The following is a 13,735-nucleotide window of genomic DNA, read 5'->3' as shown; positions in this document are numbered from 1 at the left end:
GTACCGTAAACCTCAATGGAAATAGGAGTGATATTGAGTTCTTTGGGCTTTGACGCGGCTGACTGAGGTATGAATACACACGTTATTAACAGTCAGCTGGATGTCCGCTAAACACCAGAGAGGACCGACTTCAAGCGTCTAACGATGGAGGGTTCCGCCTGCATTGCTCTTATTTTACATCTTTTTTTGAATCTATACACCCAGACAAGAAATCACACGGATCGTCCCCGTCTCGCTAGCTAACCGTTCCCATGAGAAATACTGACGTTACAGCACATTTTCGAGCAGAGCTTGAAGCCCAGGAGTAGCTCAGACTTTTACTTACCTGACGTCTATAAAACCTGTCTGTCCGAGTCACACATGCATGAAGCACAGGTGAGGAGGGGACGCATGGGGGAGGGGCTTATTTACATTGTTCAGCTACCACACCGTTTTGAAACAGTCTGCAAGCAGTTTATAAATGGCTCTGTTCCCTTCGGTTATTCCCTGAACTCTGGTTTTGACACAGGTAATGACAGCTGGTTAAGCAGTGGTGCCTGGCAGGTGGGCACACCTGATAGGAAAAAAACGCCCGCAGGTGTACAGGTGCTGTGTGAGCTGGAGAAAGAGAGAGAGAGAAAGAGACAAGGGGGATCCCCAGACGTCTGGGTTCCAGTCGAGTTAAACGCAGAAGAATTAAAATATAAAAAACTAAAAGGCTGAGAGGGTTCAGAGGTCTTGGGTCACGGTTTTGATCGTTTTCAATGTCGAGCTGCGAGTCCTGCAGGAGAGAAGGCGATGATGTCCAGTTAAAAATGAAGCAGGAGTGGCCCTCTTTTCGTAATCCGGCGTCACCTCTAAGAGCTCAACACAGTGGTTCAGCGTCAAGGAGGTTTATAGATACACAAAGCATAAAAAGATTTACTCAAACCCAACTTTAGTGTTTTCTCTTTTTGGCAGAGGGGGGACAATTCAAAAACAGGTTATACTGACTCTTTAATTGTTAGAACATCCAATACAATTATTGTCTTGTTCTACCCGTTTTTATGGCCGCCACACAGCGGCGGCGGCTGATAGGACAGTACCATGTGACCAATCAGAAGTGAATCGTCCTGGAAGGCAGAGAGTGTAATGGGGTCGTCTACTGCTCAACATGAGTCGGGAGGCTCTACCTGTCTGGATCGGAAAAAGCCAAATTGTTTGATAAAACAGAAAAAAAAAGGTTTGAAAAGGAAGTAAAGGGAGGCGAGACTTGATTTTTGATCTATTGCACTTAACGTCTGACCTCCTGGCTCTTTGAGGGCACAAAATGTAAAGATCTCTCCCTCTTCGGTTGCTTTCAGCCTCCCTCACAGACAACAGGTAGTCACAAAACAGAATTTGTATTAGATGTAAGGCAGTTTGGTGTTTTGCAGAGAGCCCGGTTACACTTCTCTACCCCCGTCCTTTACAGAGCAGCTAAAAACCACAAGCCAAAAAATAAAATCGAATTTAAAAAGAACAAAAGAAAAAAATCCCACAAAAAGGAAAAAAAATCTAAACAGCCCCGAGAACGACAGTTCTAACGAAGTGTAAAATGTGAAGTTTTCAATATGTTGTAAAATCTCAGAAGGACTTAATGATTTATCTTGTGATCTTATAATATAAATGTAGATTCACAACACGTTTCTTCCTCTTGATCTTTCCAGACGACCAAAGAACGAGCTGGTTCGAGATGAACAGATCACCAGTTTTAGTTTTATGTTTTTTTTAATAGGCTCCTCCGCCAATAAACAAGAGAGACGACTCGTCGAACAGTACCATCAGCAGGGCTCAAATTTGATCCAGTCCGTTTAGAAAAAACCCAAAAAACGGAAAACAAAACCCTAATTGTTCTTCAACCTCTCGTCTTGTCTTTTTAAATGTGATCTGATGAACATTTACAAAGTATTCCAACTTGGTATGATTTGTCTATATTTCTTCTTTTTGAATCACTACTCCTCCTTCCTGACACCCGTCTCCAGGCAGTTCCTAGTCCACAAGAGGAAGTTAATCCTTTTCCTTTTTTGCTTTCGTTTGACAAATTCCTTTGGAATGGCGATTCCAGTCTTGAATGGTTTTGTTGAGAAACTCATGCAGGGGTGTGCACAGTCACAGTAATGGTGATAAAGACTTCTTTTTCATTTAGAGAGTAACATAATGATGACACTAAAACTGGATATGAAACATATCTGCAAAAAGGAGGTGAGGAGCGGGGGGAGAGGGGTTGGCATGTGGACGTGGGTGGGGTGTCTGGGGGGCGGGAGGGGAGCTCTGCGCTGCTGCAGGTTGGACGGCCGGGAGCTCAGAGCTTCTCTGGGGAGGGAATCCAGATGTAAGGCCCGGACTGCTCCTCGATGATTAGCTTGATTTTGTTGTAGATCTCCTCTAGCGAGTCACCCTGTACAATAGCTGCAAACAAACGGACAAAAAAAACAAAACAGATTTACTTCCTGATTTTATGTAAAATGAATCAGTGTTCCCAAAGGTTGGTTATCAGTTAGGGCTGGACGATCTGACTTAAATATAAAGTCCCAGATTTCTTTCACAATCAATTTTTTTCTACTTCTCTTAAAACTGCAGTATGTAACTTTTCTAAAGTGTGTTTGTCACATATTTATTAAAGTTATCACTATAACCACCACAATTTAAAACAACTGAATTACAGTAGCAGATATTTAAACATCATTTATATTTTCACAGCATATTTAGAAACAGTCTATGTTACCAAGCTGCAAAAAGGCAACAGATTCATTTTTTATTTTTGAAGGTTCTGGTAGCACTACTGGCTTTTACTCAACGTGCACTACCGCAGGAGTTAAAATCCTTGGCTTTTCTTATTTTTTATTTACCCATTTTCAACTTTTCTTATGAATATTTCAGACAGGCTCTTTGGAAAATTCAACCCACTGCATTTAGAAAGTGTTTTACCCACAAATTATGTAATTTCAGACAATTTAATTACTGTATGAAAATAAACATGGAAGGGTTTAAATCTTTTATTTATAACTACTGACAGTAAAAAATCAAAAAGCAGCAACCAACCTGTGAAATACTCTCCAAAGTCTTGCTCCAGCTTAACCGCCTTGTCAAAGATTTTATTGGCCTGCTCGTACGTCTGCCGCTTATTCATTTCCCTGAATGAAAACAAGTCAGAGTTACTCCAAGACACACAGAAGCTGCTGATATTTCAGTCGCATCGTGTTGAAAGTCTGCAGCTTACATTAGAGCTTCAACAGATTTTGGTTTTATAAAGATGGCGATCGGATAAAGTTGTGCTTGCTGCAGTCGTTTTATGGCGTTCCCAGACACATCCAGAATGCAGTGTTTCCCCTGAAGGCACATTAGGACCAATAAATGCCCAAACTCGACACTTTACAGCTTCACATGCTGCTGAATGTTATGATTGCTTTGAAAACTTGACGCCTACCCGCTCTGCCACAGTTCTGACAGACAAGATGCTTGTCCCGTAGAGGTTCTCATTAAACTGGCCAGCCTCAATAAATTTATTATCCTGAATATCTTTCTCCATCTGCTCCCTTGAGCCCACAAAGTGGTAGTCCTGCCCGTCCATCTCGTTCTCTCGCCTCGGACGGGTTGTATCTGCGGACGCAAACAGAACTGGTTTATTTCTACGTCTCCGATTCTGAGTTTGCCACGCCGTGCACAACGTTGGGCGCCAACTTACGGGGAACGCAGGAGCCAAACTTGTGGGGAAACTCGGAGATGAGGTCGTCGTTTACTCTGTCCTTCATTGGGCCCAAAATGATCACAGGCCTTGTGTAGTGGACTAGAATTGAAACACGAAAAGTGAGTTTTCACGATGATTAAAGACACCAAACATTTCCTCAGAGCACAGAGAGTTCCCACTCACTTTCCTGCCGAATGACTGGCTCATAGGACAGGATCGTGTCCTCTTGACCCTCTGTAAGAAAACGAAGCAAAGGAAATGAAAATGTGAAGAATTTTTACTTTCTGAAGTTACCAGTGCCTCACACCCTTTTTCTCACTTTACAACCACAAAATTCAGTTTATTTCTACGGCAGATCAACACAAAACAGTGTGTTATTGTACACTGTATAGAAATCTAAATATAAAAAAGTGTATTTTATATTTATGCCCCCAAATTAAATCCTGTGTAGGCAATTACTTCTGTTTCTTAAATCTTTAATTTATATATCTAGTGATGAATCGATTAGTGAAATATTTGTCAGATAATTTAGTAATCGATTAATTGTTAACTCAAGCATACAGACTCAAAAAAGGCATCTTGCTTAAAGAACAGGTTCAGATCAGTAACTTAACCAAAACTGTACAAGAAATATGATATTTTGCACTTAAGATAAAAAAACTTTAAAAATAAGTAACCCAGATCTACTCGAAAAAAACAAAAAAAAACTACAAATGCGTACTATGCTGAAAATGTTGAAGCATACATTACAGGAATGGTATACAGGTCCTTCTCAAAATATTAACATATTGTGATAAGAGTTCATTATTTTCCATATGTAATGATAAAAATTGAACATCCATATATTTTAGAAGCAATTAACTCTAAACACCTGCAAAAGATTCCTGAGGCCTTTAAAACTCCCAGCCTCGTTCATCACTCAAAACCCCCAATCATTGGTAAGACTGCCGACCTGACTGCTGTCCAGAAGGCCATCATTGACAGCCTCAAGCAAGAGGGTATGACAGGAAAGATATTTCTGAACGAATAGGCTGTTCCCAGAGTGCTGCATCAAGGCACCTCAGTGGGAAGTCTGTGGGAAGGAAAAAGTGTGGCAGAAAACGCTGCACAACGAGAAGAGATGACCGGACCCTGAGGAAGATTGTGGAGAAGGGCCGATTCCAGACCTTGGGGGACCTGCTGAAGCAGTGGACTGAGTCTGGAGTAGAAACATCCAGAGCCACCGTGCACAGGCATGTGCAGGAAATGGGCTACAGGTGCCGCATTCCTCAGGTCAAGCCACTTTTGAACCAGAAACAGCAGCAGAGGCGCCTGACCTGGGCTACAGAGAAGCAGCACTGGACTGTTGTCAGTGGTTCAAAGTACTTTTTTCGGATGAAAGCAAATTTTGCATGTCATTCGGAAATCAAGGTGCCAGAGTCTGGAGGAAGACTGGGGAGAAGGAAATGCCATAATGCCAGAAGTCCAGTGTGAAGTACCCACAGTCAGTGATGGTCTGGGGTGCCATGTCAGCTGCTGGTGTTGGTCCACTGTGTTTTATCAAGGGCATGGTCAATGCAGCTAGCTATCAGGAGATTTTGGAGCACTTCATGCTTCCATCTGCTGAAAAGCTTTCTGGAGATGAAGATTTCATTTTTCAGCACGACCTGGCACCAGCCCACAGTGCCAAAACCACTGGTAAATGGTTTACTGACCATGGTATCACTGTGCTCAACTGGCCTGCCAACTCTCCTGACCTGAACCCCATAGACAATCTGTGGGATATTGTGAAGAGAAAGTTGAGAGACACAAGACCCAACACGCTGGATGAGCTAAAGGCCGCTATTGAAGCATCCTGGGCCTCCACAACACCTCAGCAGACCACAGGCTGTTTGCCTCCATGCCACGCCGCATTGAAGCAGTTATTTCTGCAAAAGGATTCCCGACCAAGTATTAAGTGCATAATTGTACATAATTATTTGAAGGTTGACTTTTTTTGTATTAAAAACACTTTTCTTTTATTGGTCGGATGAAATATGCTAATTTTGTGAGATAGGAATTTTGGGTTTTCATGAGCTGTATGCCAAAATCATCATTATTAAAACAATAAAAGACCTGAAATATTTCAGTTAGTGTGCAATGAATCTAAAATATATGAATGTTCAATTTTTATCATTACATTATGGAAAATAATGAACTTTATCACAATATGCTAATATTTTGAGAAGGACCTGTATTATTGTATTTAAGCAATAAAATGTTTATTGTCTTATTTATAAAGGATTCATTTTTGTGCATCTTTTACTGTATTTCTAATGTCGCATAAAAAGCCTGAAGAGGTTGAATAAAAAAATCTTCAGAATGTGTTAAATCTTTTTTAACTGAATGATTGTCAGAATAATTGATGCCAAAATAATAATTAGTTGCAGGTCCCACCTTATAAAATTTACCATTTTCTAAGTTTATTGACGTGGGATTTTAACTGCATCTCTTAACTAATGGAAAACTGTAATTGTGAAATTGTGTTTTTTCGACATGATATCAAAGTTTTGCACACATTTGTTATGGAAACGCAGCTGCTGTGGTAGATTTGCAGATTTTATTTGTGGAAAACATTTTTTCCACAAGCACCTCTTTGTGTTGACCTACCACATAAACTCCTAAAACACAACGAAGAGCTAGAGATAAAATTAAAGTGACTTACTTGAACTACTTTCACTGTCACTTGTGTTGGATGTCAGGCATTCTGAAAAGCAAAAAAAATGAACGTCTCACATCAAATTGTCATTTTTTTAATTCATTTAAAGGTTTAAAATGTAATTTCACCTGCCTAAATGGCCTTAGCCCACCATGTTTATCAACTGTTGGGCCTTTTAAGAACAAAAAGAAAATAAAAGGGCAGAAGGGAAACAAAGAAAGCAGAAGTTCTTCTATGTGCAACAGTCAACCTTTTGCAAAACTAGGGAAGTGGTTTTTAGGTGCAAGCAATAGGAAATTAAGTGTTTCCTGTGACTAGACCCAGTATTCCCAGTCCAAATGGTTCGTATTGGTCGCCTCCAAGCAGACAGAGTTACAACACATGCATCGTAACTCTGTGACCTTAAGAGACAAAACAGAAAGACCCCACGAGACTCTGAAGAAGTGTCACCCTGGCTCCCATAGGAATGCATCCTCTGTACATACTGTGAGTCTGAGGGGTGTGTGTGTGTGTGCGTGTGTGTGTGTGCGCCCTTTCCACCCTCTAAATGTGTGTAGTTCTCGCATTCCCATCTGGGTCTGCAGTGACACACAGTTCTCTCTGGGGACAGCTGCTTGACACGGTGCAACCTCACACTTACTCAAACTCTTTGATCCATAAAAGTCATCGCTTAACCCCGGGAAGTCCTAGGTGTCCCGACAGGTGAGAGCGGAAACCAAGAGAAGAAAAGCAGAGAGGAAGAAGAGGTTAGTGAGAGTCGGAGGGGGCGAGGTAGAGAAGGAGGAGAGGAAGAGGAGTGTGCCCGCTGACACACGGTGCTGTCATGCTCATTAAGCCTGAGCTCCACTTTGTTCATAGTAAGCCACTGCTTTTCAATTACACAGGCCCAATCCCATTAAAACTGGATTTTGACCTGCTAAGAGTTAAAGCTTCAGCCCAGTAATGAGATTCTCCTTGTTCTGGGGTCAATGACTGACTGGAGAATCGATCTGGACTTAAAGCTGCACCATGTGACCTTCTGTACATAGTTGTTCAAACCGTCACCATGTTGTGACAGTATAGTATGAGACAGATAGCAGGCCTGCTGCAATAATAAATGTAGCTAAATTATCCCAGTAATTATTGCAATAAACTATAATATTGACACCATTTTCAGGTAATATGTTAATAATGGCATAATAATTGAAGTTCACCCTCTTTAAGACTAACTTTAATTTCAAAAGGACACTTCACACAGGAACTAAAAATTATTTTGAATATTCCAAATAATCAAAAACAGTAAAGGAAACGGAAATAAAAACCACTCAGAACTGAAAATATAAAATAAAATGAATTGTATCTGTATATCTATATTTTAATTGATCTGATAAAAAAAGAAACAAAATCTAGCCTGTTTTCTCTTGGCAGGCATGATTAACACTAAGTGCTGTTAATCATGCTCATGTATCCCGATTGCTCTGAAACAGTTTCTCCCCGTAATGGAGGCGTCCTTCTCTGCCATTAGCCCATTTAGTAGCGCTTCCACAAGGTTGACTGACAGCGCTAAGACCCTCATGTGGGCTCTGATTGGTTGTTTTTGGTCAGGAGCCGGTAATTTCTTCAGACAGCTTTAGTAGCACAGAGAGGAGGTGGAGGAACTCCATGTTCTCACAGATCATCTGTCTCATATTAAACCATGACATAGTGACTTTTTTAACAAATATGTAAAAAAAAGTTGTGTTTTTTTTTTTTTGGTAAAATAAGTTAAATACTGGAGTTTTAAACAAATAAATACTAACAGCTGGCAGCACAAACACAGCTAGACACTCCTCTGTTGACGATGCGGCCACACCAGAGAGGAACCCCACGCCTCCTCCTGTGGGGAATCTCTCTGGGAATGAGAGCGGTGCCGCCACACACACCGTCCCTGAAGGTGAGCGGAAAGATGAAAGACGAAAGAAGCATGAAGGGGGAGAAAGGACCAAAAAAAAAAGAAGCAAAAACCGGAGAGAAACCCCCCCAGACCCGCCCCTCGATCACACAGCTCGATACTCACGTTCAGTCTCCACCAACTCCTGCACAATATTCTCCTTGCTCTTGTAAAACGGGAACTTGCGTGAGAGGTTGAAGCTTTTTTTGCGCTTCACTTTAACTTGCTGCTGATGTGTGGGTGAGAGAGGGGAGGAGGGAGGTGGGCGGCGGGTGAGGGAGGGAGGGCAACAACAACAACAAACAAAAAACAGACGAGGTTTCAATGAAGGTACTCCACAACCATGCAAAAACAGGGAGGAGGGGGCAAATGAAATGTAAACAATTTACATCAAATGATGAACATGAGAAACAGGAAATGGGTGAAACCGAATGGAGACCAAATCAAACATCTACTGTTTATAAATAAATTACCATTAATAATCAGATTTATGCTCATTAAATTCAATTCTGAAAGATAAACCTTGTTCGGGTTTAGTGACTCAAACCATCAAAAAACATTGATTTATTTCAATAATTCAGTTCAAGAATTAAAACTTATGATGCATCATTTACACCAGTCCTGTTTGTTCCACTTTAATCAAACTCTGATTTGTCTAGAAAGTCGAGTTCATTACTCTGATATAGACCAAAAAACCTCAATCCCTGTTGAAATTAACTCTGGTGTTGGTTTGAATGGATATCTGAACGCAAAGCGACCCGTAGAATGCTCCAAAAGCAGGAAGTGAACTATAGCACAGGGCATTCTGGGTAAATGCAACCAAAACAAATACGCAAGTCTACCACTAGCGGGAGAAATTATTTGTGGACTGAAATATTCTCCATCCATTAAAGGAGGTAAGGGCCACAAACTTCTGGGGTTTTTATGTCGTTTCCTTCAGTGGTTCTTGGTGCAGCACCTCCACAGGCGAGGAGGGGAACAAGTTTGTGTAGTGAAAGCAAAACACCAGCTAAAAATGTTGCAACTTTAAAGAATTTTAAAGAAAAAAATACCTTCATCTTAAAAGAGGACTTAGAGACCACTGAGGAACCGTTCAGTGCGTTTTGTAAAAACATTTGACGTTTCTACCTCAGGGCATGTAGCTCATCATGTGCTGATTTCTGAAACTTCAAGATGTTAAATACTCCTCTGAAGGGTATAGTTATTTCTTGTGCGCATTTCTCTACCACCGTACTTTTTTCTTCCACTCAACTTTAGGAAGCATCTCAATGCAATACTCTTGTTTTTGAGAGCAGAATTAGGTTTTTATGAGCTGCACTTTAACTAAATCTGTGTTTTCAAGCTATTCATGTGTAGTTTTATTTGAACTGAATCATTGAACTTAAGTAACGTTTTGATGATATTCAGTACTTTACAACAAATCTCAGCTTATACATGGGTGATAATAGTTTATGGATATGTTATCCATTCATTTATAAACAATTTATAAGTCATTAATAACAGTTTCTTATGCATTAATTGTCAGAATGACACTATATGCAGAAATGTTACATTTACAAATAAGTCTAGATGAAATATGTAGGTGAATAGATTTGGCTCACTCTAAGACAAACTGGTAGATTTTGTCTCCTCACCCTTAATTAATGCATAATAAACAATTATTCATGATTTATAAAGTGTTTAGACACGAGTTAACATATTTATGACCTATTTGTTAGACTTCTGTTGTAAAATAGTTCCTGATATTCTAATTTACAGAGAAATGCCTGTGAATGTTTTGATTTCAAGCAAATCGTCTCCAGGGAGATGCTCTGTAATCAATCGGGTAAATTGATCGTTCTCGCTTCGGTAAAAAGGTGCTGGTGCCTTTCCCACTCAGCAGGAAGTGGGACGTCACCCCCGCTGTCGGTGGTCCTCCACACTTACCCTGTTGGACTCAATCATGCCTGTCCTGGCGTGGAACTTGACAGTTTTTAATCTGGCTCGCTCTTTCTTTTCCACTCTGGGGAAGAAAAAAAAATAAATAATCTTTGGGTTTTGGATGTTACTACTGAAGCTTTCTGCGGCACATTGAAGGAAATAAAAAACACAAGTGGAGGAAACGGAGGAATATACCTTTTCTTGCTTGGAATGACCCCGATCTGCTCGCTCTCTCCGTGCGGAGTGACGAGCCTCGCCTGCCACCACTCATCATCAGAAGCGTTGATGACATGAAGGATATCGCCATAAGAGAAACTCAGGCCTTGGCTGGGCAGGCAGCTGTCTCGTGCTCGATCGTAGTCAAAGAGAGCTCTACAAAAATAATAAAAAACAGATTTGAGTTAGATTGTCCTCTGATCTGCATAAATTCACAAAAACCAAACAGAGTTAATAAACAGGAGAAGGAGGAGCAGAAATGCCAGACACAATAATTGTTTGTTTTGTCTTTATAGAGTGTATAAACTAAAGATGCGCTGATCTGATATTTATATCTGTGTTGGTCCTGATATTGACAAATATTCTGCATCAAGTATCGGCGAATATTTGCACAATCTATGAGGGTGGATCTATTCAGTCTAATTCTATGCTTTGTGCTCTGAGAGACGTCTTAATTTATTATTTATTTCACATTATATTTAGAAGTCCTAACTGCATTTTTTTAACCAATTTTAAGAAGTTTATTTTTACACTGGCTGTTATAGTCCTCGTTACATTGACTGAACAAATTGCCTTGTTGGACACCAAACCAGCAGGCGTTTCTAACTGGAGTAAAGTCTCATTTTACTGGTTCAGGTTTTCCCAGACCAAGTAGCTAACATTTTGTAGGTCATATGTCACAGAGCAGACTGTAACCCAACCATCCTGTTCATCAGTTTTTAAGATTTCAACCTGCCTGACGCAATCTTGCTAACCGAAACTAGAGCCGGGAAGACAAACAACGGTGAAACGATTATGCTGCAAATCAAGACAAGCTCGACAAGTCTACTGTCAACACAGGCAAATTCCCAGCGTTATCTGTGCTGCAGGAAAACACGTGGCCTCTTTTAAGTGCACCTTACAGGCTGAAGGCCTCCGCATTCCTGGAGCTGGGCAGGGAGGATAAGGCAGCTCCTGCTTCAGTCAGCAAACTAGACAACTTTCCCAACATAACCGTGGGATTAGTCACCTGCACAGGAGCAGGATCGGCTCTACAAGCCTCACAGGACGCCATCCATACGAGAGCCATGAGTGAGACTGGTCAGCACTCCAACAAGATGACATCCACAAGTTTTCATGGGAAAATCCTCAGGCATGTACATTAACTTTACAGCAAAAACCACTAAAATTCACGAAGGTATCCAGTGGGGTGGGTCTTAATATGAAGCTTAAAAGAAAAGAGAGGAAGGAAGGAAGATCACAAGGATGATAGGAGGAGGAAGAAAGCAAGTGCAAAAACAGAAAGGAGGTACGGGCAAAAAGAAGGGAAGAGGTGAGACAGGAGGGACAAAAAGAAGAAATGGAAGAAGATAGGGGTAGAAGGAACAAAGACGGAAAAGAAATTAAGGACACGTGGAGAAAAAACGGTAAGGATACAAGTTACAGGGAAAGAGAAGAAAGATGTAGGACACAAGGAGGATTGAAAGAAAAGACATAAGGCAAGGAGGAAGGACAGAAGGAAGAAAAGCAAGAATGTCAGACAGGGAAGAAAGTAGAGAAGACAGAAATGGTTGGTTGGATGAATTGAAGAAAGGAAGTAAGGAAAGGAAGGTGGAGCTAGGTCCCCCCAGGTGTTTTGTAAGGCTGAATGGTTGCCATGGAGATTAAAGGATTGATCAAACATGCATTGAAAGAATAAAGGAACTCTCCAGGTGTTCTTTTGATGAGGGACTAACATTATAACATGATGTAAAGCTAAAAAAAGTCAATTTTACATGATACTGCCCCTTTAAGTGTCTGCAAACTCCCACCTGTAGGTGGCAGTAGTTCTTATATCTACTACACTGCTTCCTGGGGCTAACTTGATTTCTAGTTATAGTCCGTGTTTGGTATAGTGAGTAACAAAAAGCCAAATTTACAGACCCACACAAGCATAGAAAACTGCTAAATTTCTTACAGACGTTTGTAAAGTAGCACGGCAAGATAAAATTTTAATTGAAATTATTAATTGTTTACATAAGCATACAGCAATATAAAACAAAAAAGAACAAAAAAACGTTCATCTAGTGTTAAATAATAACCAAAAACACCAGTATTCATATTTGAAAATATGTTTTTGTCCAAACCAGTGCATTAATCATTTAAAAATGTTATTTTTAAGTCAAAAACAGATTCACAACATTAAAAAGGAGGATAATGGTGAGATAAGACCTTTAAGCTGAGGTTAGGAGTGCATCAGAGCTTCAGTAGAAATAAAAGGAAGTACTCTGACTATGGCGTTACATCACATGGCCGTTTCACCTTGAACCTTGTCCAGCCTTTTTCACCATGGTTGTGCGAACAGAGCGCCGCCACCTGCTTTCATTTCTAAATGAACCTCCATCCAGTTTGGCAACTGGCCAGAAGTGTCATAACGTGAGTCACTTTGACAGGCCCCTCTGTCAATCTGCATTAAAGGAAGCCGAGGCAATGTCATCCCAGGTGTCAAAACAACAACACGGGATGTCCGTCAGCTTTTACAAGATGAATGCCATCAACCCGATGCCCTAAATTAAACGTTCTCTCACTTACAGCTTAGCTGAAAATACAAAAAAAAAGAAGAGGCACACTTGAGCATGTGTGCCTGCTTTTAAGAACACGTGCATTCGGGCTTCTTTCACCCCCCACAGACAAGCCGAGGTTTGTTATGCAAGAGTGGTTATTTTAACAGCAGATCTCTGAATTTGATGTAGCGAGTGCAGCTGCGTGTTTGTGGGTACCTGACATAGAGGGAGCGCTTCTCGCTGGTGCGCAGGGAGCCTGATCCTGAGCTCATGCTGCTGTTCATCATCTGCTCCCTCAGGTCGTGGATCTTCGACTCAAAGCGACTGTACTCTGCCATGAAAGAACCAAACACAGAAATGTGTCATCACCTCAAAAATAGGAAATGGGGTCTTGAGCAAACAGGCTGCCACTCCATGGGTGCAGTAGTACAGCTGTCACAATAAGCAATAAATCAATTGATCAGATGATAAAACAAGCTCAATAATTTACATTTTCATGATTTTCTCTTTTCCTTCTATCAAAAACTGGATGACAAGAGTCTTGAATCTGGTGTTTTGGCCTCAACTAGCCCATTTTTTTAAAGGACAATTTGTTTACAGAGACTTCATAATTAATCTCTTAGGTTTTTCTATTTTGGATACTTAAAACGTCTTCCTGTTTGAGTGTTAAATGTTTATTAGAATTAAAAGTTTATTGATCTTTGAGAATTATTATTATGCCTTTACCACTATGTTACTCAAAAATGGTCTCAGAGCGACAATATTATCGTTTATCACAATAAATCAATCACTCAAGTTTATTT

General features: G+C 40.6%; 1 protein-coding gene across 14 annotated transcripts in view; it reads right to left on the bottom strand.

Moving 5' to 3' along the window:
* Positions 1–13,735, bottom strand: part of dlg3 (discs, large homolog 3 (Drosophila)) — a 109,669-nt gene that overhangs the window by 1,620 nt on the left and 94,314 nt on the right. For 8 of the 14 annotated variants that reach the window (XM_044127326.1, XM_044127323.1, XM_044127325.1 and 5 more), the window contains 11 exons: positions 13,149–13,263; positions 10,390–10,566; positions 10,201–10,276; positions 8,401–8,503; positions 6,372–6,413; positions 3,872–3,922; positions 3,686–3,787; positions 3,428–3,600; positions 3,221–3,330; positions 3,043–3,134; positions 900–2,409 (listed from right to left, as the gene is read on the bottom strand). In XM_044127326.1, the coding sequence (XP_043983261.1) occupies positions 2,303–2,409; positions 3,043–3,134; positions 3,221–3,330; positions 3,428–3,600; positions 3,686–3,787; positions 3,872–3,922; positions 6,372–6,413; positions 8,401–8,503; positions 10,201–10,276; positions 10,390–10,566; positions 13,149–13,263 (1,148 nt within the window). In that variant the 3' untranslated portion in view covers positions 900–2,302. Of the gene's footprint in view, positions 1–899; positions 2,410–3,042; positions 3,135–3,220; positions 3,331–3,427; positions 3,601–3,685; positions 3,788–3,871; positions 3,923–6,371; positions 6,414–7,005; positions 7,052–8,400; positions 8,504–10,200; positions 10,277–10,389; positions 10,567–13,148; positions 13,264–13,735 lie in introns of those variants that run through there. The other 6 variants (XM_044127324.1, XM_044127332.1, XM_044127335.1 and 3 more) reach the window with 3 other exon arrangements.

This window comes from Gambusia affinis, linkage group LG09 (assembly GCF_019740435.1).
Source record: "Gambusia affinis linkage group LG09, SWU_Gaff_1.0, whole genome shotgun sequence".
Lineage (NCBI taxonomy): Eukaryota > Metazoa > Chordata > Actinopteri > Cyprinodontiformes > Poeciliidae > Gambusia > Gambusia affinis.
Note: the sequence above shows the minus strand (reverse complement) of the source record. Positions and strands in the feature narration are given on the sequence as shown.